Source organism: Ovis aries, chromosome 5 (assembly GCF_016772045.2).
Source record: "Ovis aries strain OAR_USU_Benz2616 breed Rambouillet chromosome 5, ARS-UI_Ramb_v3.0, whole genome shotgun sequence".
NCBI classification, from domain to species: Eukaryota; Metazoa; Chordata; class Mammalia; order Artiodactyla; family Bovidae; genus Ovis; species Ovis aries.
The window spans coordinates 18,420,645-18,443,950 of NC_056058.1; the positions used below are offsets into that span (position 1 = coordinate 18,420,645).

Genomic DNA, 23,306 nt, shown 5'->3' on the forward strand with positions numbered 1-23,306 from the left:
CAGCTCCCCAGAGGCTCCCACCTCCCTGGGGTCAAGGATCTCACAGCCCTCTTTTTTGGCTGAAGCCGTGGAGTTCAAGCCACACCCCCTGTACTGCCTGCCTCCCCCAGGCTTCCTCTCCCAGCTGCACACGTCTCTGTACTTTGTTCTCTGCTCCCCAAAACCAAAGCCCCCAATGCAGGGACCCTGACACAAAGGCACTGAGAACAGTGTGGACAGGCAGAAGCCAACAGGGACAGGCCCCGGATCAGGAGTCTCCTCCAGTGGAGCCCAGGAAGCAGGCGGACCCCTCGGGAGCTCCCAGGCCCAGAGCAGGGAGCCCACTGCTGGAACCCCAGTGTGGAGCTGCACCAGGCACCCCAATGACTGGCCAGGGCCTCCCCAAAGCCTGGGCTGGGGCTGGCCAGTGGTCTTGACCTTCATACAGCCATCACCCTTCCCCCCATATCAGGTTGAATGGTGTCCTTCCAAATTCACAGCCATGCAGAACTTCGGAATGTGTCCTCATGTGGAAACGGCATGCTGGCTGAAGCAGGATGCGCCCTAAGCCCAAAGACGGATGCGTGCTTATGAGACGTCAGAAGAGATGGCCACGCGACCCTGAGGCCGGGAGCCGGGGGACACACGGGACACACACTGCCTCCAGGGATGGGGGGTAACGGACTCCAGCTGTATTGTGGTACGCCACCCCCACCCCCCACCATGATCTATCAGCCCTGAGCTGGCTGTCACCTTCGTGTTACCATGGGGCGAGTGATGGTCCCAGCCAGGGGCAGGAAGGACACCGACTCTGCTCTTTATACAGACATGATGCTCCCCCCCCACCCCCCAAGAAATGCATACGACCCTCAGGGGTTCTGTCCAGACCCTGAGGCCCCAGCCCCAATAGGACACGCGATGCTGTGGTTTGTTATGGCTTTATTTCTCATCGTCTGGCCGCATCCCACAAGCAGCCTGAGCTCCACCCAGTCAGTGGCCCTGACCACGCCCCCCGGGGAGGAAGGACACTCACTCGGCATCCCCAGCCGGCCCCTGGCTCACACATTCACACCCGGGGAAGGGCTGGCCGCCAGCACCGCACCGCATCGCCCTAGAGGGGGCCGGGCTCTGGGTAAACATCTGGGGCAGATGGGCCACTAGACAGGGAGGGGCAAGGAACCTGCAGCCCCCATGCCTGCCCCTCCCAGGCTTGCCAGATAGTCACCTGTTCCCTCCAGTGGGTGGTAGGTGGCTTCGGGAGGGAGCCAGTCTCCAGTCCCTCCGAATCGGAAGGCTGGCGAGCGTTCCCTGGTGGCCAGTAGGCCCCTGGAGTCCCTCCTCCTGGACTCTGAGTCCCCAGCACTCAACAAGTCACTGATTATATTGCTAATGAATGGGTACACCTGGGTCTCCCTGAGGTCACTCCCAGCCCTGCTTGCCTCCCCCGCCTCACCCCTTCCCAGGGGCTCAGGCCTGGACCTGTCCCTCCAGGTCCCAGGATGAGCTCCCCTGTGGTCACGTCCCCTCTGGCGATATGGGGGAACACGCTCCCCCTGAAGGTGACCTCCTCCTTGCAGATGAGGAAACCGAGGCCCTGGGACAGGGGCAGAGGGGCTGCCTCCACCCCCAGGGCTCCTCAGGAGAACAGGCTGAGCAGGAGCCCCAAGGACTAGGAGAGGTGGGCGGGGCTCCCGGGCAGGGGGAGGGGCAGAGGAACCCAGAGGTAGGGTGAGAGGGCCGACAGGGAGGGTGCCGGGTGTCCAGGGCGCCAGCTGCCCAGGGGCTTCAGAGAGTCTGGAGGCCACCCCCTGAGCTGGCTCCCCTCAGCCGGGCTGGGGGTTGTGGAGGCGGTGCACAAGGCTACGAGGGAGGGGCCGGAACCCAGAGACTCAGAGGCCCTGTGGCGCACTCTCCAGACAGGAAAGAAGGGAGAGCCCGGGTTACTGAAGCACGCGGGGGTGGGGGTTGAGGGGGGGGGTGGTCGGGGAATGCGGAGGGCAGCCTCGAGGTCAGAACAGAGCCAGCGTGGTGGAGGGCTGGAGGTTTGGGGGGTGGCCTGGCCCGACTTCCTTGGCCTGCAACTGCCAGGTCCAGGGTCAGCGTCTTAGGCGGGGGTGATGCCCAAGGCCACGCTGGGCGCCTTTCCTCTTTCCTGGCCATGGCTTATGCCCCAGGGCCATGGGGCCAACTCCAGGGTGGGGGGCTCATCCACACATTTGTCCCCGAGTCTGTGGCCTGGCCCCAGACCTCCACCGACGCTCCTCCAGGGGAGCGCAAAGGACGAAAAAGAGAAAGAAGCCCCCAAGTCCTCAAGAGCAACACAGAAAAGCTCTGTAATGAAGGGTTTCGGCCACCGAGGGGGAGGCCCTGCCCTCCAGGTGAGGCGGGGATGGCAGCCCGGTCACTGCGTCTTGGCCTTCAGCAGCCTCTGAACTGTTTTGTATAAGAGGTCGAAGTGCTGGGGGCAGTGGGAGGACTCCAGTGAGACCAGGGGAAAAGGGCCACCTGTTGGGCTCCCACAAGGACCCGCCTCCCGCCGCCCCCTGCTTACCTGGACTGCTGTGTAAGCCATCCCGAGGTAGGCACCAATGCAGACGGCTAGAAGCAGGTCGAAGATGGCTGGCTTGACCCTGGGGATGGGAGGGGGCGGTGGAGGCGGTCAGCCAGCTGCTCCCAGCTGTCCCGAGGACCCAGGCCCCTGGGCGGTGACAGGGCGCTCACCTGTAGGCATTCATCACCTGCTTCAGCTGGTCGTAGAAGACAAACTCGGGGTCCCTGGCAAGAGAGCACTTGCTCAGCAGGCTCACCCTGACCTCGGAGCCACCTGAAGCCCCACTAGCCCAGGAACACAGCACGGTGGAGGATGCTGGGTATGTGTCTATGGGGGTTGCCACTGTCTGTCCTAGGGGAGGGCGTCCTTTATTCTGAACTAACATCTTTTCTATGGCTTTCTGGGCCAACAACTCTCTAAGAACAGTGTGGTGACTATGGAAATTCTCTGGTCTCGTTTCTATAGAGGGAGAATGATCACAGCTGAGGACTCTGAAGCCCCAGCTGCACGGCTGTGGGTCCACTGTGACCCTCAGTTTCTTCTTCGGTTCAAGAGCTCTGTCTCCCTGGAGTGCCACAAGTTGGGGGGAAGATGGAGAGCCAGTGAGTGGCACTGAGCTGTCTGTGGAGGAAGAGGGGTGTCTCCTGCCTGAGGGTCACCCACACCCTTCCTCAGTCCTAATTCATCCCAACCAGGGGACGTGGGAGCATCAAACAGAAAGAAGACAAAACCCAGGAGGCCTGCAGTGGGCAGGAGCATTCCGAGGGCAGGAGGGGGCCAGGGCACAGAAGGATCACAGAGGGTCGGCAGGGGTACAGAGCTGCCAGATAAAACATGGGGCTTCAGTTCTGTGATGACTGAAGATAAAGACTACACAGGCTTTCAGTGTGTGTCCCAGACACCGCGTGAGGGGTACTTATGCTGGGATAGTTCGTCCACCTGGAGCTCAGATTTAATAGGGCGCCTACACTGCTCACTCATCCTGTGACATTTCGCCCTGAGTTTCCATTTGCTCCATCTGGTTCCAGGGTGTGGCAGGGAGACTCTGGAAGGACCCTCTGCCAGCTGGGGGCAGGGGCTGCGCCTGGTCTCACCGCTTGTCGGCCTTGATGTGGTGCGGCTTGACCTCCTTCAGGTAGCGACTGAGGTAGTGCTCCAGCGTGCTGAGAAACGTGCCGTCCTTGTCCACTAGCTGGGCGGCCCGTGGCTGGGTGGTGAGCCAGTCCATCACTGAGTCCAGCTGCTCCTGCTGGATCTGCTGCGGGGACACGGCGGTGGTCAAAGGACCCCCCACACACTCCCACCACGCCCCCGAGCCCACCCACCCGCCGGCCAGGCCATTACCATCTGCTCTGTGAAGACCGGCATGTCCGGGGGCGTTCCCTGCAGAGAGAGGCGGGGCGGGGCTGAGTCCAGACCCCCTTCAGTGCTTGGGGGGGCAGAGAGGGCGGCTCGCGGGTGGCCGGGGCTCACCTTCTCTGTCAGGTTGTAGATGACGCGGGTCAGGGCCTCAGCAATGAGCCTCGTGTTTCGGGTTAGGGTTTTCGAGTCGACCCGGGACCTTCGAGGACGGATTTTATTTATTTATTTTTACTTTATTTATTTAATTCAAGGCTAATTACTTTACAATACAATGACATGAATCAGCCACAGCTGTACATGTGTCCCCCACCTCATCCTGAACTCCCCTCCCACCTGCTTTAGAGGGCAGATTTTACAAACGTACTTATTTGGAAGTGGCATCAATCACCCAAAACCAAGAATGATCACATATGTATCTGATGATGAAAAGACAAGAAAAACAACAGCCTTCCCAGCGGATGGTCCCCCACCCCCCACAGGGCTGCCCGGGTGCCCAGCTGAGCCCTGAGGATGCCGTGGGCCTCAGTGACCAGATGGCTCTGGGCCCGTGTACTCCTCTAGAACCTGGGGGTATGGGGGGCGGTCAGGACACCTGCCTCGGCCGGCTGCTGAGGGCAGAGCTGAGGAAACGCCCTGTGGAGGGGCTACAGTGCCCCCCACACCCACGGCCGCCCAAACCCCGGGATGGGACCTAAGCTGGCAGCAGGGTGTCTGCAGATGTGACTGGTTAATATGCGGTCACAGTGGAGCAGGGGGTCCCGCAGTCCATGGCTCTGTCCTCATAAGGAGGGGAGCCACAACAACGGAGCCGAGGGCGGCGGCACAGCCGCGAGCCCAGGGCAGCGAGGGCTGAGGCCACACAGGACCAGAAGCGGGGAGCTTCAGAGACGACAGACACATCCTGACCCGAGTGGGCGTGGGGTGCAGGCGGCCCGGGGGCAGGGTGAGGTGGCGGCCGCTGGCTCTCCCAGCGCCCTACCCAATCAAAATTCTTCCCTCTCTTCTCCTGGCTCATGCCCTCGGTTCTGGTGCCCCCTCCTCCAGGAAGCCTGACGGGCCCCGCTGGCTCGGTCTGATGGGGGCAGGGGGGCTCTCACCTCACGTCCATGATGCTGCTGCGCTGGCCGTCGCGGTGGCTTTGCAGGTGGGACAGGGTGAAGGCGGGCAGCCGGCGGACGGCGAAGCGCTCGTGTTCCCAGGCCAGCATGTCCTCGGCCAGGTTGATCTTCTTGTGCACCATGGAGAACCGCACCTCGGGGAACTGGTGGGCGGCCACCTGCGAGCAGAGCCATGAGCCTCTGCCCTGTGCCCATGCACCACGCCCTGGCTTCACCGGCCTCTGTAGAGGTGGTCCCTGCCGCCCGATGGATCCCCAGTCCCTCCCCAACCTCCTGCTTCTGGAGCCTGAGGAGAAGCCCACCTGCCCACCGGAAACCCAACCGAGGCCCCAGGGTTCACACGGGCAGCTCCCATGTCCCCGCCCAGCCCCCACGGGGCGCCCACCGTCTCGAGTTCCCGCAGGAAGGCGTGCTGCAGCGTCCCCTCCCTGGGCGGCTTGGACACGTGCAGGTGGAGGCTGTCCCCCCGGCCCACGGTGTCCAGGCAGAGGACGAAGGCCACGTTGTCCTGGAGCAGGCTGGAATCTGCAGACAGTGAGGGCTGGTGGGCTGGGGGTGTGGGGGAGCACCGGCGGCCCAGAGCCCACCCTGGCAGTGGGGGCTGCTCACCTGTGTGGTCCAGGTTGTCTTCCAGCCAGCGCTTGGTGCCCTGGTAGTTAAACTTTCCTCCTCCGGAAGCAAAGAACAGGAGGTTGTACCTGGCAGGGAGGAGTGGGGCCAGAGTTGACAGGTGGGAGTCCAGGCTCCCAACGAGGAGGGGGTGGTCTCCTTGCTGAGTACCCAGTCCCACCCTGTCCTGGCACTGCTGACATCGGGGCATCCTGAGCGCTGCGGGCGCTGGACACATCCCTGGCCCCCACAAATGAGCGCCAGGAGCCCCCTAGTCCAGACAATCACAGACATCCCAACTTCACCCAGTGTCTCCAGAGTGAGAAGGGAGGCTCCAGAGACCTCTGAGTGGAGAGGTGGACCACTCAGAGTGGTCCACACACTCAGACTGGGTGGACCAATCAGGAAACAGGAAGTGATGGGAACTCAGCACCACCTCCCTGAGCAGGAGTGAAGCCAGTGGGGTGGTGAAGGACCATATAACCGGGCCCCCACCCCAGCTGCACCCACCTCACCACAACCACGGCAGTCCTTATAAAAGAAACACACAAGTGTGACCCTGCCAACACCTTGATCTCAACACCCACCCTGCCCCCCCACCCCCAATGGACTGTGAGCACAGTGCTTCTCAAGCCAGCTGCCTGAGAGCAGGCGTGGGGCCTGGAGCGTGAGGTTTGGGGAGACCCGCTGGCTACTAGGGCCCTGCTCTCCCAGGGCACCGTGCTGTGTGGACAAGTGCCCCTGTGAAGGACCGCAATGTCCGGCACCAAGATGGGGAGACGCTTTTCTAAGTGATGATGACAATTTTGCAGGGGTTTCTGACTCTTGCATCTGGAAGCAGCCCAGCCCCTGGTGGGATCCCCAGGAAGAGGGTAGGTGGATGGACCTGGAGGGGCGGGGCCTGACTGAACCAACTCTGAGATCCCGGGTCAGCCCGCCCCCAGCCCTGGGCCCTGTCACTCACGCCGCGTGGGTGCGCTTGTAGGTGTACAGCCTGGAGAAGAGGCGGGCAAGCTCCAGCAGCACCGAGATACCACTCCCGTTGGAGTCCGCGCCGTGAGACAGCCACTGCAGGCAAGGACAAAGGGCACACTCACCCCACCTCCACGTGCACCACCACCCACCTCCACCCCGGCCTGTGGCCCGCTCTGAACCCCACCCCCACAATCTTACCTTCAGTCCTCTTTTCCAGTCCAGCTGGGATTGCTTCCTCTCCCCACTAACCCCCAGCTCTGCCCAAACCTGACTGATGCACCCTTGGTGTGGCCCAACCCCTGCACACGTGGGAAACTCCCCCAACCCTGCTACCCTGCAGCCTGAAGCTAGACTCCCCAGCTGGGCAGGAAGGGCACGGACATACCGGGGCCACCCCAAAGGCATCGTAGTGGGCCACGATGACGATGGTGGGCAGGTCCTCTCCACCCAGCCCAGTCAGCCGCCCCTGTAGAGACACGGGTGTGAAGGGCCTGCCCATAGGAAGCAACAGCCACCCTCACCTTGGGGGGCAGGGTTCTAGGCTCTGCCGGCTACACTGCGGGTACCAGTGGACCAGTGGGCACGGTCACTTTCCAGTAAAACGTTATTTACAGAAACAGGCGGGCCAGGCTCTGCTGGGGGCCAAGGTGCCAGCTGTTTCTCCACCTGGAAACCAGGCCTACCCTTCATAGGCTGAGCTCCACTGATGGAGACCCTGCCCGTCCGCAAGACCTTGGCCGTAAGGACAGCACGGGAAGAGCCCTCTTGTGTAACCGGCCCTCCGTCAAACACAACGAGGAGCCGCTGGGGAGACGGCCTGTCCAGAGCACTGCCTACGGGCATCAGGTGCTAAGGCCCTGCGGCCTTTACTCTCTGGATGGAGGGCTGCCCTGCAAGGAGACAGCAGAGGCCTCCTGGTGCGGGGAGTGGGAACAAAACTGCTCGGAGCTTTTTGCTGGGGGGAGCAGTGATAAAACCCCACATTTGCCCGTGGAGAGAATGGAAGTGGGGGAGGACTTGGGAGCTTGCTCTGGCCTGGACCCCTCCTGATGGGAGACGGGCGTCTGGATTTTTCTGCATTCTGCTTTAATTGCTGCCCTGAGCTCTCCTCTCTACCAGCTTAGAGAATGTTCCATGAAGGGAAGGGGGTGGCCACTCCAGCAGGCAGGGGTCAGGGAAACAGGAGGAGGTGGAGGAGCCCCGCCTACCCAGAGGTGGTGACTTGATCCCGTCACCCAAGCAGCAGCCCCTCCAGTGGGGACAGGAAGTTAGGCGCCAGGTACTTACCTCCACGCTGGTGATGAGCCAGTCACTCACGGCCTTGCTCTGGACCCCACTGGTGACCATCTGGAAGCCGTTGGCGGTGGCGGTGTGGAGCAGCACTGGATACAGGGCCAGGGAGGGTCAGCCTGAGCCCCGTGACTGCCCTGCAGCAGCTGGGGGGGGAGGTCCCAGACCAGAATCTGGGTCCTCGTCACCCCAGACTCTAAGCGTTTGGTCTGAGCAAAAGCGGGACTGATCACATGGACAGAACACAATGTGATAACTGGACATGGGAGCGAATCTGGGCATCCAGGACAAGGGCTGGTGAAACAATCTCCTGCTTCCCACATGGGAGTCCATGTGTGCCCTTGCTCTGCTCTGCAGGGCCCCTTCCTAAATCACAGAGGGGTACACACTGCCTCTGACCCAGCTTTCTAAGGATCACTTGAGCAGGGATGCCAAAACATGTTTCCCATCAGACAGCTCATGACCCTCCAGCCCAGCCCCAAAAGTGGAGATGGTGTGAGAACCCAGAGATTCATAAAGTTTTGTTCTCTCCAGAATCAGGAGAGAGTGTGCCCACCTTCCACGGTGTGAGCTAATGGTCCACTTCACCTGGGGGCAGGGGCTCCCTTAAAATGCCCAGGAGCTCACTCTGCCTCGAATCCTTCTGTTCTTTACACATTTAAACATTTAAAAACACAACTGTAGGGATTCCCTGGTGGCTCACTGGTAATGATCACACCCGCCAGTGCAAAGGAGGAGAATTCAATCCCTGGTCCGGGAAGATTCCTCCCTGCGGGTGGCGGCTGCAAGATGCGATCCGTGATGCCCGGTGCCCCCTCGGTTAAGCGTGTGTTGGCTTGAAAAGGGGAGCCCCAGAAACAGCACAGCGCAGCCCATCCACGCACCCTCCGCCCTGCAGCAACCCCCCACCAGCCCACCTTCGGCGGCGGAGGCGGAGCCCTGGGAGGCGGAGGCAGCCTGCGTCTGCTCATAGATGGACAGCAAGGCATCGTCCTCCACGGCAAAGTACACGGGGACGATGGTCTCCATGGCCAGCATCTCAGGCTCAATCTCCATGAATTGCTGCGAGAGAGGCATGTGTTCGCTCTGCGGTGTGTGTGGGGGAAGGGGGCCCAGAGGGAGAGAGGGGACCCCAGGGCGAGGCAGGGCTCACCCGGACGACGTCCTGCGGCACAGCGGCCATGGTCCGCGGTAGGATGATGACCACAGCACCGGCAGACTGGTGCAGGGCGCGCTGGTAGCGCTCGTACGAGAAGTCCAGCAGCCGCACGAGCACGCAGCGCCGGCTCAGCACATCCGCGTCGATGGTGCGCGCCTCTGTGTTGAGCACCGCGTTCCGCGTGCCTGTGGGGACGGGACCCTGAGAGGGGTGCCGGACCCCCGCCGGCCGCCAGCCCGCCGCACACCCACCCCAACCCCGGGGACTCGCGGGGCCTTCCGAGAACCTTCTCCCTGGGCCAACCTCCCCTCCACACCCACATTCCTAGACCACGGCCCTACCGCCCATCCCTGCTCTCGCTCTCGCTTCGCCGCACTACACCCCTGCTGCAGTCATCCCCCATAAAGTGATGTCCCTGTCCACTCAGCCACCCTGCAACCACGTGCAGGTTGCCCGCTGGGCCGGGCAACGAGTCTCCACCCCATGTCCCTGAAGCAGCTCAGGGGGCTGGTGGCCTCAACCCACCCGACAGAGGCAGCCACCGGCCCCCACCCCCAGGCCAGCCCCTCAGCAAGAGCACTCGGACTGGAACTCAGCTGGTGTTGCTCCCCCAGTCCTTCACCAGTGGCTTCGCCATGGTTCCAGGACCCGCAGGGCTGACAGGTGCCTGCTGAGCAAACCCAACCCCCAGCCTCCTGCCCTGCCCAGACTGTCCTGAGATGCCCAGGAGTCTTCCCAGCACCCACACCACTCCAGGGTCCAGACACCAGCAGAGGGAGCCCCCAAGCTAAGAGGCTGCACCTCCCCACCCCCAGGTTCCCAATGTCCTAGGGAAAACCCAAACCCTGCCCTCTCCAGGCCAACCCGCCCCCAGCCCCCAGGCAACTAGCCTGGGGTTCCAGGGGCACAAACCTTGTTCACTGCAGTGCAAACCCAGCATCACCTAGCAACTACCAGCCTAGTGCCCTCAGGACACGGAATGAACAAATGCTTGGTCTCCCCAAGGCCCCTCAGGAGGGCAAGCGCCAGGGCTTGTCCACCTTCTTCCACAGTCAGGGCCACTCTGTAGCCTGTGGGCCATCCTGGACGCTGTAGGGCACAGGGCAGCCTCCCTGGCCCCCAGACCCTTGTTGCCAGGACCCCCTTAGATGTGGTAACCACAGACGACCCCAGACATGGCCCCATGTCCCCTGGAAGCAGGGCCACCCAGATTTTTCTCAAGAAAGATCCAGAGAATCAGGTAGGAAGTGAGAAGCTGCCTCCTGGAGTGGACCCTGCCTTGCTCACAAGCTTATTCCAGGCAATTGACTCCTTCCCACCAGAGTGGAAGGGGCAGGTTGTAACCAGGATTGTGTGGCCAAAGTGAAAGTCGCTCAGTTGTATTTGACTCTTTGTGACCCCATGGACTGTAGCCCACCAGGCTCCTCTGTTGATGGGATTTCCCAGGCAAGAATACTGGAGTGGGTTGCCATTTTCTCTTCCAGGGGATCTTCCCAAACCAGGGATGGAACCCAGGTCTCCTGCATCACAGGCAGACTCTTTACTGTCTGAGCCACCAGGGAAGCCCACTGTTCTAAGGCTGGTGCAGCCCCTCCCACACAGAGCACCGCTGCCCTGAGAGCTGAAGGGGCAAGAAGCAGTGCAGACGTTTGATGCAGCACATGGACTCCCGTGGTTGCACTGCCTGGGTGCACAGCCCCCGGCGGCCGGCCCTCGGGGCCCCCTGTCCTCCCTGGACGGGGGCGGGCGGGGGGCTCGGGCAGCCCCCTCAACTGCTGGGGCCACTAGCACTCAGCAGGATGCTGCTGAAACTCCAGATTCTTCGGTCAGACCTCCCAGATGACAAAGACACACAGTGCCCAAAATGTCTCACAGGCCCTGGCTGAGCTGGGATGCACAAAGCAAGCACGCTAATCCTCCTACACTGGGGGCAGGTGTGGCCTCAGGGCTCCACCCTGAGCCCCTCACAGCAAGTGTCAAGAAAACAATGCAGACAAACAGGTCTGTTTCCCCACGGGAGCTGGACCGCGCTGCCTGGAGGACAAGGTGCCGGGTGACGGGACACTGGCATCCTTGGGGACATACCAAGCCCCACGGAGCCTCAGGCTCAGAGTCCCCCCCCCTCGCCCACTGCTCTGCAGGAATGCACTGGCCAGCAGGAGAAGGGTCGCTTCTTACAGCCCATCCTAAGGGCCCGTCCAGGGGAGGGGACCAGCAGGACACAGAAGGGACGGTGTCCCAGGTGGGAAAGGGCAGGGCCGTCTCTGGGCAGGGGCCAGTGACCAAGGGGACCAACCAGGGGCCTCCATGCCTCTCCCCACCCCTCCGGGGCCCCGCTTCTGCTTTAGGGTGACAGGGGAGCCCCCAAGGGCCTAGTAGGGGAGGGCAGTAGAGACCTTCAGGAGCCCTTGAAACTTGCCCCACCTGTCCCAGCCGCAGCCTCCCGGGGGTGGCTCAGATGTCACCTCGGGTGGGGACACACACGGCCGCTTGTGGAGCCTACTGTGACCCGCTTTCCAGAAGGAGGACGACGGCCAGAGAGGGGAAGGAGGAGGTGAGAGCAGAGTCAGGCTGACGCCAGATGCCCAAGTGCCCCCTCAGAGGCCAAGCACCCCAAGAGCAGAGACCGCCTTGGTTGGCGCGAGGCTGGAGTCTGCGAGGCCTGTTGCCCCTGCGTCATGACGGGCTCTGGACACCTGGATGGGAAGTTGCAGGTCCCCACAATGGGACCAGATCTGAACGGAGGTCGCAGACTTCAATCGAAGGCCAATCCTCTCTCCCTGCAGTGGCACTAGTCTTACGCTGTGCAAAGCCACTGACTGTAGGCATGGCGGAGTGCCAATAAAACTTTATTTACAAACAGGGGCGAAGAGCCCATCCTGGTGCCCGGCGTGAGTGCCCATGTCCCCGCCTACCAGAGCCCCCTAGGGCCAAGTGGGATGGGCATGAGCGGCCCAGACCAGGGAGGCTGTAGTCCGTTGTGGGAGGGTGGGGAGGCAGGCCACACCCAGGGCCCAGCTCACACCCCAGCTCAAAGAGCACATAGCCTCTCCTGCCAGTTTCTCAAGAGGTGTGGAGGACAGGAAGTTGGGAAACGAGGCTCAGAGCAAGGGCATGTGCGATGCTGGGATTACTGCAATCAGCGATGACCCAGCAGAGCAGCTCTCAAATGCTCCACCACTGGGAGGGAGGTGGGGTTCCCTGCTCCACCGGACTATCCCACAGCATCTCCCCAGGCAGTGGCAGGCGCCCTACATCCCTACCAATGGGGACACTGCCAGGTGGGACCAGGGTGAGGGTATAGATGTGTGAGCCAAGATGGGTGGGTGCCCTGCCAGGCCCCTCTGCTCATCCCTGAGCCCACTCAGTGTCTGGCAAAGAGATGGGGGCCAGGAAGGAGGGCGTGTGGGGTGAGGGAGTCACGGGGTCAGAAAAAAGAATAGGAAGGAAGGACTGGGGGCAAAGGACTCAGAGAGAGGAGGGGAGGAGGAAAGGGAGAGAGTATTGAAGGTTCTGAGGGCCCACGTGGAGGACGAGGCAGACATGGCTCTGTGATCAGGGTTGGAGTGTCAGGAAGCGCCCGTCTGGGCAAGGACAGGAGGCCATATCAGCAAGCAGGCCAGCACTGGGCAGGCAGCAGGAGACACGGGGCATCCAGGCGGCAGATTACAGCTGCCCAAGGGGCCGGGGCAGAGCTGGGTGTGCTAGGAGAGCTCACAGCAAGGCTCCCAGTGTGAGACAGGACAGGGGAGTGACACGGTGAGGGAAGGACCTGCGAGCTGATCTGGAGAGAGCTAGGATCCTGCCAATGGGATGGCGGAATTCTCCAGACCAGGACAGAGCCGCCAGTCACACGTGGCTATTCAAAATTATGATGATGAAACGCCAAAAGTCATCCCAAAGGGCCACCTGTGACACCACTGGCATAGACCCTCTTCCCAGGGGGATGCCAACAACACATATAAACTTCCCACTCCTTAGCGGCTCCTGGCCTACCACCCCACTGGAGAGGAGCCTGGGGTCTGCAGCCAACACTGTAACCCTGAGTTCTCCCCCTTGGCACTGCTGACAATCTGGCCAAGATAATTTTCTAAGTGAGGTTGTCCTGGGCACGGTGAGGTGTGGGGCAGCACCCCTGGCCCGGCTCCACTAAATTCCAGGAGCCTGTCAATCATGACGGCCCAAAGTCATCACTCAGGGACCCGTGGATCCACAACCACTGCACTAAACAGAAACGATGTAACTGGGGTGAGAAGGGGTCTGAGGGGGATGTCTCCAGACACCGGGGCTCCCCAAGGACCTGGCAGTGGCGAGGGGTCCAGGGGACTCAGGTTGGGCCTGATGTTCCAACGAGAGAGGCCAGTCCAAGAGAACCAGGACTCAGAGATGAGGGGACAGGGGCACTGGGAAGGGGAAGCCCTCATGGCGTGGACAGGCCTTGCTTGCCGGGGGCCTAAGACACCAAGTTGGGAGAGAAACCAGAGGCCAGAAGGTTCTGGAACACCAGATACAGCAAGGCCCGGAAAAGAGAGGACACTTTCGAAAGACTTTAACAGATGAGGGGGCAGGGCTGAGGAACAGAAGCTAGGCAGGATCCAGGCCTGGAGGCCTGCAACCCTGGGGAGAAGGAGCAGCAAGGGGGCTTCCAGGAAGCTGAGGGGTGGGTGCGCTCCCAAGCAGGGAGCAGGACATGGGGTCCAACGGATTTCAGGAGCCCAAAGGCAGGAGAATTTCTGAGGAACCGAATCCATGAGCTGGGTCCAGGGAGTAGGGAGGGCCTCGACATAGAGATAGGCTGGGGTGAGCGATCAGAGCTCTGAGCCCTAAAGCAGAGCAGAATGTGAGCACTAGATAGAGCGCACCCGGGTGCTGAAGGGCTGTGTAGAGTTGGCCAGCTTAGCCTGGAAGAACGGCGCTGAGAGGTTCCACTCCAAATCAAGGAGGCCCAAGGCGGGCGTTCTGTTCCAGCTGGGGACTGGGGAGAGAGAGGGGACCCAGGAGGTCAGGAGCAGCGACAGTGTGGCCTGAGGCTGGGAGGGAGTTCTGCGTTCTGGAGCAGGTAGCCCTTGTTGGGGACGGGGCCAGAGGGCTGTGGGAGCCAGTGCGGTGGGTCCCTGGGACACTGGACAGAGAGCTAGGGGCCCAGCAGCGGTCCAGGCATCCAGGCTCGGACTTGCCTGGAGCTCCGGTAAAGGGTCTGGCAGCCCAAGTGAAGTCTGCAAGCTGGACTCCTGCTGGACGTGTGGGAGAGGCAGGTCCTGAGGCCCAGGGAGCAGAGACCGAACCGCAGGAAGGTGCACCCCGGCCGGCATAGGCCGGGGCCCTAGGGAGGCGGGAGGCTGGGCGGGAGGTCAGGGCCCCAGCGTGGAGGCTGTGCTGGGGGAGACCAAGAGCCCAGGAGAAGAGCTGGGCCCACGGGGGAGGCCAGGGGCCCGGGTCCACGCACCGTAGGGTTGCCCCTGTAGGTCGTACTGCTGCATGCGGTACACGGTGAACTCGTGCGCCGCATCGGCGGCGGGCAGCGGCGGTGCGACGAGCAGCAGCACCGCGGGCAGGAAGACGATGAAGCCGAGAGGCAGACACGACGCCTTCAGCATATTCTCCAGCACCTCGCCCGCTTCCTCCAGCATCCTGGCCAGCAGCGGGGCCGCGCGGGGCGGCGGCGGGGTCGGGACGGCGGTGGCGGTGGCTCCCGCGGACTCACCTCGGCATGGGTAGGCGCCGGGGTCCTGCGGGCGACGCTCGGGGCAGCCCGCGCCCGCCCCGGGGTCCTGCCGGCACCGCCGAGGGCCACCTGTCCGCCGCGCTGGCTACTGGGAGTTGTAGTCTTCCCGGCGCGTGGAGCCACATGGGAGTTGTGGGCCCATTCTGTTACTCCCCCTAATAGAGAAAGCTGTGGTGGCTGTCTGGCTAAAGTTTCACTTAAACTCCAAGTCAGAAAATACGGAGACTTTAAAACATACTATTAGCAGTGTAACTTACTGAAACCATGCCTTTGCTGTGGGAGAAAGGCGAAGGACGGGAGGAAGAAAGGTTGTACAGGAGGTGACCTTGCGACCCGGAAGAAAGTTGAAATAAGGAAGAGAGGGGCGGACCTGTTGCGCTAGGGCTCCTGGGAATTGTGGTCTCGAGCAAGCATAAGGGATCATGGGAGCTGAAGTCTTCCCTCGTCTGAAAAAAATCACTTAAAAGTCCCAAAGAATATAGATGTTAAATTGCCTGAGGGCAAAGACTTGTGTTTTCTTTGTGCACTGATGTATTCCTCAGAACTTGACCCAAGGCCGGGCACACAACGGGTGGGTTATATAATTTTTGGATAAATGAATGAAAGAAGAATCAAAAAATCATGACAGGTTCCTAAAAGGGAGTGTCGCAATGGATTATGGGACTTGTAGTCTGCAACCTGGTGGTGTGCTGCGGTTGATGATATATTATTTATACCTAGGCTTAATTATATTTGGGGCATACTCATAGTAAAAGAGTTACTCGTTGATAACCAGAAATTCAAATTCTACTGAGTGTCTTAAATTAATATTTTCTAATCTGCCCACCCTAAGAACCCAACTGTCCCTGGGTCAGAGGCCTTAAGGGTCATCAGTAACTCATATCCTCTGTACGGATGAGAAGGCTGAGGCCACAGTGTGCAGAACACAATGGCCCTGGCCCCTAGGCTCCGGTACTGTTGCCTAAGGAGTTGAGCCTCCCTCCTGCCCCAAGTGAGAGGAGGCAGTTGTGTTGATTAATAACATGAGTTCAAGTCCCAGCTCCTCCACTTCCCAGCTGTGTGACCTTGGGCAAGTCCTTTCACCTCTCTGAGCCTCTATTTCCTCAACTGCCTGCCGAATACGATGATAAATAATCAAACACTCTTCCCAGGGTCCTCAGGGTTGTGTGAGGATTCGGTAAGATAATTCACGTGAATGCACTTTGAAAGGATGAGGCATACATGAAGCACTCAATAAATGCAGGTATTACGAGAATGTGCCAAGCTCATGCAGCCTTGGAGCTGCTGCACCTGCTTTTCCTGTAGAACCCTCACGGACCCCTCCTGCTTTCTGCATGGGTAGTTCCTTACTGAAAATGACACTGGACTCTTAGTTTGGTGTTTGTCACCTGCGCCAAACTGTGACCTTTGTGCAAGCAGGTGCCAGATTATTCATAGCTGCCACCCCAGTGCCCAGAATAGAGCCTGACACACAGTGGTTAAGTGAATGAGTGAGTGAATAAATGAGTCATGAAAACCCTAAGACACCACCCCATCCCTCCCAGCTATGTCACCTGCTTCTGGCCATCCCCAGGTCTCTCAGCGGGTGGGGGGTCCCAGGCTGGAGGAGTCAGGGGTGGCTTGGCAGGGCAGGGAGAGGGGTAAGAACTCATTCTGGCCAATGTGATCTTGATCAGCAAATATTTATTATCTGCTTCTCCATCTACCCTTGCTCCTTCCAGCCAGGTTATGAACAGGCAACACACATACACATACACACTTACACTCATCCAGAGATAGAGCAAGAAAGGGGCCTGAACCTGGCTCAGATAACAAGGCTTGGATCTTAGGGCTGCCCGTGCCACCTCCTCCCCTGAGCCTTAGTTTTTCTGTCTGTAAAATGGGGGGCTTCAACTAATCCTGCTTTGTGGAGGTGAAACCTTGGGGCAGCCCAAAGAATAACTTGGAGCATTCATTCTTAGTTTTCCAAAGAGGGAAGGAACTGGTATTCATTCATTCATTCATTCATTAAAGAGGCAGTAAAGAACAGGGATCAAGAAGTCACCTGTCAAGTTTGAATCCCAATCCTGCCTCTTCCCAGCTGTGTGAACTTGTCTGTTACCTAAACTCTCTGGGTCTCAGTTTCTCCATCTGTAACATGACGTTAATGACAGTATCTGCCTCCTGGAGGTTTTGCAAGGATTAAATGAATTAACACACAGGTGATTAGAACAGTACAGAGTGGCCTTCGTTGTTATTATTCATTTAACTACGTTACCAAAAGCAAGGACAAACAAACCAAAACTATGGGAGTTGGAGCAGAGAAAGGTTTATTGCAGGGCCATGCAAGTAAACCAGTGGCTCATGTCTCATAAACTCATACTCCCCAAAGGGTTTCAGCAAAGCAAGGTAAGAGAGGGACGTGGTTGATTGTTGCAGACTTCTTAGTGTTGGAATCCTTTGTTCTTGCAGCTGGCCACAAAGGACAGGATGTTCCTGTAAACCTCCAATGAGACAAATGTTATTCTCTGTTCTGCAACTTTTTACCTCTGTATGAATAGATTCAAGTGTCAGAGCCCTGAGGACAGGCTCTCCTGTATATTTCAGGCTATAATGCAACATTCTTGTACAAAAGGTGCAGAATCAGTATGACAGGCAACAGGGCACAAAAGTGAAAGCAAAAGGAACAGATCTAATAGGGAGTCAGATTTGTTCTTCCCTGTTACAAAAACACGCTTCCCAAGTGGTGCAGTGGTAAAGAATCTGCCTGCCAAGTGCAGGAGACATAGAAGACACGGGTTCAATCCTGGGGTCTGGAAGATCCCCTGGAGGAGGAAATGACAACCCACTCTAGTATTCTTCCCTGGAAAATTCCATGGATAGAGGAGCCTGACGGGCTGCAGTCCATGGGATCACAAGAAGTCCGACAAGACTGAGCAACTGAGCACAGCACATTACACAAACATAAGTAGTTGGAGAGCCTTTATATTCCTTGCCTTATCAACATCCCAGGAGGGCAGGAGACATCGATATCTCCAGTTTACAGATGAGGAAACTGAAGCCCGTGGTGCATGGCAGAGCTGGGGAACAGCAATGTTACAGACACCTGAGCCACCTAAGAGCAGAGGACCGCATTCTTGAGGACGGCTCCACCTCAGTCAGGGAGGTGGGGAACAAGGAGGTGAAGAGGTTTCAGTGGAAGGCATGCTGCTGGGACCAGTTATACCAGAGCTCTAGTTCATGGAGCACCTCCTATCTGCTGGGCCCTGTGCTGTGTTTGGGACACAGCAATGACCCAAATACTGTCACTAACTCCATTCTCATGGAGCTCAAAGTCCAGGGGAGCAGGTGGATGTGCGGCCAGGTGTGATTGAAGCTGTGATAGTGATGTACACACAGATGTGTGAGCCTGGAAGAGGGCTAAGGAAGAAGAGAAATCAGGGAGACTTCCTGGAGGAGGTGATGCTGAAGCTGAGACTTGAAGGATGCACAGGCCACGCTAGTGGGGTCAACAAAGACATGCAAAGGTCCCAGGTAGGAAGGGGCAGCAAATAGTCCAGTTCAGTCAAAGCAAAGCGTGACACTCACAGGGTGGCCCAACTCACACAGGCCCAGGGTTGCAGGTCAAGAGCTTTAAGGCAGCCCGGGCTTCACTCGCCCCAAATTCTGCCAAGACCCCACCCACCCTGTCACTGTTCCAGATCAACACACCTGGTCAGCAATCTGGAAAACGTAAGTACCTCAGGTTATGAGTTATCCAGGGGGTGCTCTGGGAAGGGAGAACCCACCTGCCAATGCCCAGTGCAGGAGACACAGGAGACACGGGTTCATTCCCTGGGTCAGGAAGATTCCCTGGAGAAGGGAACGGCAACCCGCTCCAGTATTTTTGGCTGGAGAATGCCCTGGACAGAGGAACCTGGTGAGCTACAGTCCATGGGGTCACAAAGAGTCGGACATGACTGCGTGACTGAGCACGCAATCCTAGCTTATACATGCTTAGAACTTTCCCCTCCCTGTCTCATAGCACCTTCTGTGATGATGGATAGATTCTGTGTCTGCATTTTCCAGAACAGTAGCCACGAGCCACATGTCCCATCAAGCACTCAAAATGGGGTTAGTGTGACCAAATGCCATGGGCCGAATTGTGTCTCCTCCAAAATTGACGACTCGAAATCCTAATTCCCAACACCTCAGAAGAGGCCCTTATTTGGAAATAGGATTTTTATAGGTATAATTAGTTAATCTGAGTCACACTGTATAGGGTGGCCCTAAGCCAATAGGACTGGTGTCCTTATGAAACAGGGAGGGACTGCCCTGATGGCCCAGTGGTTAAGAATCCTCCTTCCAGAGAGATATTGTATGTCATCCCTTACATGCGGACCTTAAAGAGAAATGATACAAATGAACTTACAAAACAGAAAGAGACTCATAAAGGACAAACTTATGGCTGCTGGTTGAGAAGAATAGGGGGGAGGGATAGTTAGGGAGTCTGGGATTGACATGTACTCACCGCTACACTTAAAATGGATAACCAACAAGGACCTACTGTATAGCACATGGAATCCTGTTCAGTGTTATGTGGCAGGCTGGATGGGAGGGGAGTTTGGGAGAGAATGGATACATGTAATGGATGGATACATGTATGTATGGCTGAGTCTCCTCCCTGTTCACCTGAAACTATTGCAAAGTTGCTTGTTATTTGGTTGTACCCCAATACAAAATAAAAAGTTGAAAGAATACACCGTCCAATGCAGGGGACCTGTATGTGATCCCTGGTCAGAGAACTAAGATCTCACATGTTGCAGGACAACTAAGTCAGAACACCAAAACTAGAGACAGCCCTCGTGCCACAATGAAGACCCACAGTAGCCAAGGGAGAAAAAAAAAAAAAAAAGACTTGAGAATTTGGACACAGACGTGCAGGCAAACACAACCCATGTGAAGATGGAGGCAGAGATGCGGCTGATGTGTCTACAAGCCAAGGGATGCAAGACTGCCAGCAAACCCCCAGGATCCAGGAGAGAGGACTCAAGGGAACCAAGCCTGCTGGCACCTTGACCTCAGACTTGCAGCCTCCAGAGTTGTGAGCAAATACATTTATGTTATTCAAGCACCCCCTCCCCAGTCTGTGATACTTGGCCACTGAAGCTCTGAGAAATGCACCGAGAAACTGAATTTTTAAAATTCATTTTAATTTTAAGTAGCCACATGTGGCTAATGGCTGCTTTATTGGACTGCACAGTCAACACATCCATCATGCCATCCCCTATCCTGCAGGGGAGAAATGGAGGCTCAGAACAGAGCTGTCCCTTCTGGAGTGGCAGACAGGACGCTGCCCCAACGACTTGGCAAGATAGAGGCAAAAAGACCTGTGGGCACTGTCTCGGCTGGGCGGATGGAGACAGAGAACTTCCCACTAGCCAAAAGTGGCTACATTCAGAAGGTGTCCCCCTGTAGCACTGTCTGGTACCATTGCTGCGAGTCCTGTGGAGTGCTTAAATTCGCACGCATTCTAAGTTGATTTCTTCAGTCCCATTGACCTCTTATTGAGGGCTCAGTAGCCATGTGTGGGGGAGGGGTCCCACACTGGGAAACACAGATACAGAACATTTCCACTATCGCCGGATGTTTCTTTGACACACTGATGCCTGCTCGCCACAGCAAAAGCACTGAGCGAGCACCAACAGCCTCCTGCGGTGAGTTCCGAGCACCAACAGCCTCCTGCGGTGAGTTCCATCTGCCATCAGCCCATTTTACAGATGGGGAAGGGAGAGGCAGTTAGTGCTAAAGCATCTCCCTCTCTGTTGGACTCCAGACTGAGTCTCAAAAGATGCAGAAGCCAGAGGTGGGGGGAGGAGGCTGCCCAGAACCCAAGATGAGAGATAGGGCAGGCAAAGGGGAAGTGACCAGGAAGGGGTGGGTGTCAGCGTCACCGCCCCCGCCCCCACCCCCTTCTGGTAGCCTCCCTAAGTTTACACACACGTTCAACAGAGTGGATCGGTCACACACATGTGTGCACAAGCACACGCCCTCAGACAAGAGGCCTGCTACACGCAAGGATATCTGCACACCAGCACACGCTGCTCACCGACACAACTTGCTCTGCCCTCAACCTCTCTATCCCTCTCTAACAGACACATACAGTCTCATCCACACCAAAGCCCTTGCTGTCACAGCCACACCTCCCAGCACACAGACCCATGTTGCTCCCTGGCCACTGGCCCAGCTCCAGCAGACCCACAACCCTCATGCTTTCACCCTGACACCATCTCATCCCACCACTGAACTTCTGTGTTCCCAGGGCATCCACCCACTCCCCGCCAGTCCACCCCCACCGAGGCCCAGAGAGGGGCTGGGACTTCCTCCGAGTCACACAGGAGGGGGGCGCACACAGCAAACCCATTGATCTCCAGTCCAGCGCGCTCTCGGTTGCAACCAGCCGTTGCCTCCTGCTCCACAACAACCATAGGAAACCCACTTGGTGCCAGCAGCCCCTTGAGGCTTCCGGGATGCCCCCCAGCACCGCGGGGCCTTGGGATGCAGGCCCCTGGTGGCTAACCGGTTCCTTCCTCTTCTTCAGGCGCGACTGCAGCATCCCTGCACGGGGATCAAGGCTGCTGAACCACCACCCCGACCGTGGCTTCAGACACTCCGCACGCTGGAGACACTGGTCAGGGGCTCCCGCATCCGGAAGCTGTGCGATCGAGAACCCCGAAAGCTGTCCCTCGGCCTCAGTGAGCTGTCGGTGTTGGAGGCTGCAGAGTGGGCCTCGACGGCCTGAGCCAGGCAGTCCCCAGGCCCTCGAAGCCCTAGCCGGAGACACGCGCCGCACAGGAAGCCCACCACGGCCCGGCACACCTCCCGGCTGCGGAAGGAGTAGATGATGGGGTTGACCGCCGAGTTGAGCACGGCCAGCGCCAGGATCCAGTCCATGCCCCGCAGGTACTCCTGCGCCCAGACGTTGGAGCCGAAGATGTCGGCCAGCAGCAGGCCGAAAAGCGGGCCCCAGCACACCACGAAGGCCACCAGGATCATGAGTACCGTCTTGAGCAGCCGGCGGGCCTTGCGGCGCGCCGGGGTGCTAGGCGCCTTCTGCCCGTTGGCGCGCACTACTCGGAAGATGGCTCCGTAGAGCACCATGATGGTGGCCAGGATGAAAGCGAAGACCACTACGCAGAAGAGGATGTAGTCCTTGGAGTAGAGCGGGAGGAGGCTGGAGCAGCGTTGGAAGGCGCACACGCAGTTCCAGCCGAGCAGGGGCAGCAGGCCGAGGAGCGCCGCCAGCAGCCAGCACAGCCCGATGAAGCTGCACACGCGGCCCCGCTTGGTGGCCCCACTCTCGGCCACCGGCCGCACCATGGTGACGAAACGCTCGCCGGCCGTGAAGAGCAGGCTGAAAGTGGAGGCGGCCAGCGCCATGAAGAGCAGGCCCTCGCGCAGGAACCACTGGGCCGGCGCCAGGCGGAAGGTGTGCGCCCCCGACAGCAGCACGTTGGCCAGGTACGCGGCGCCGGTGAGCAGGTCGCTGAGCGTGATGTTCACCAGGCAGTAGTAGACCCAGCGCCGGGAGCGCATGCGGCTGGCGATGGCCACCAGCACCAGAAGGTTCTCCAGCACCACCAGGCAGCTCATGGCCACGAACAGCCCTCGCAGCACCCCCAGACCGACCTCCTCCGCCCCAGCGCGCCCCGCCAGCCGCCCCGAGTGGTTGTAGTGCAGGAGGACGAGCCGGCTGTGCCCGCCGGCCGCCAGCAGCTGGCAGGACTCGGGGTCCCCCGTCGGGGTCCCCGTGGCGTTCATTGCGGTCCCCCTCCCCGAGGGCAGACTGGGGCCCCGGGGTGGGGTGTTTCGTTTGCCCCAGGCAGGGTGGAGCCGAGAGTTTTGCCCGCCCTTGGTTTCCTGTTATTTGAAATTTCCTGTTATTTCAAGGTACCCCCTGGGTGGGGGTGAGGCTGAAACGGGGAGGGGCATCCAACGGTGGGCTCCCATCCTTACTCCCAGAGGGCAGGGCGCTGCGGTCACTCCGTGCCGCCCCCTGCGGGTCCTCGAAAGCCCATTGAGGGTGGGGTCCCCGCCCCCACCCCCACCCCTTCACTCCCTCTAAAGGGTGGGTAACCGGTTCTTTGTGGCACCCAGGCTGGACGACTCTCCCGCCCCCACCAACAACTCCTTGCAGGCTGGCCCCACTGTTCCATCACCTGCTCCTCAACCTCTCTAGGCCCGCCTGGCACACAGTAGGTACTTAATAAGTGTGTGCCGAGTGGCTGCACACAAAGAAGCACTGCCAGCTCCCTCATCGATGGTGCAGTTGTACCCTCATCTTATCCTCACAACAGGGCCAGGAGCAAACAGTTCTCAGAGGGGAAACAGGCGTGGAGAGGGGCAGTCCCTGGGGAACCCTGCTGAAGACAGCACAGTGGGGAGGTGAACCCCAGGCACGCACACACCCACACGGGTCTGGATGGGGGGACCCTCCTTACCCGGGTCTTCTGTTGCTTTCCAGCCCCTGAGCTGACCTTGCTAGCAGCAAAGCCGCAGGGGACCTCCGCCCAGGGCGGC

General features: G+C 59.1%; 2 protein-coding genes across 3 annotated transcripts; both read right to left on the minus strand.

Moving 5' to 3' along the window:
- Window positions 1-901: 901 nt before the first annotated feature.
- On the minus strand, window positions 902-14,774 carry NCLN (nicalin). 2 transcript variants are annotated; one of them, XM_027969901.2, is made up of 15 exons: window positions 14,490-14,774; window positions 9,038-9,228; window positions 8,802-8,946; window positions 7,882-7,976; window positions 6,980-7,060; window positions 6,584-6,687; window positions 5,620-5,708; window positions 5,396-5,535; window positions 4,990-5,168; window positions 4,004-4,091; window positions 3,875-3,913; window positions 3,625-3,785; window positions 2,701-2,754; window positions 2,531-2,609; window positions 902-2,437 (listed from the first exon to the last, which is right to left on the minus strand). In XM_027969901.2, exons 1-15 carry the CDS (start codon window positions 14,671-14,673, stop codon window positions 2,381-2,383), a joined length of 1,686 nt encoding a protein of 561 aa, XP_027825702.1. In that variant the 5' UTR covers window positions 14,674-14,774; the 3' UTR covers window positions 902-2,380. The 2 variants fall into 2 exon arrangements, with proteins under 2 accessions (XP_027825702.1, XP_027825701.1); XM_027969900.2 differs by having other exon boundaries at window positions 3,625-3,788.
- A 1,660-nt stretch (window positions 14,775-16,434) lies between these two features.
- Window positions 16,435-22,574, minus strand: S1PR4 (sphingosine-1-phosphate receptor 4). The gene has a single exon (XM_015095898.4). The coding sequence runs from the start codon at window positions 22,545-22,547 to the stop codon at window positions 21,390-21,392; it is 1,158 nt and encodes a 385-aa protein (XP_014951384.2). The 5' UTR covers window positions 22,548-22,574; the 3' UTR covers window positions 16,435-21,389.
- Window positions 22,575-23,306: the final 732 nt, after the last annotated feature.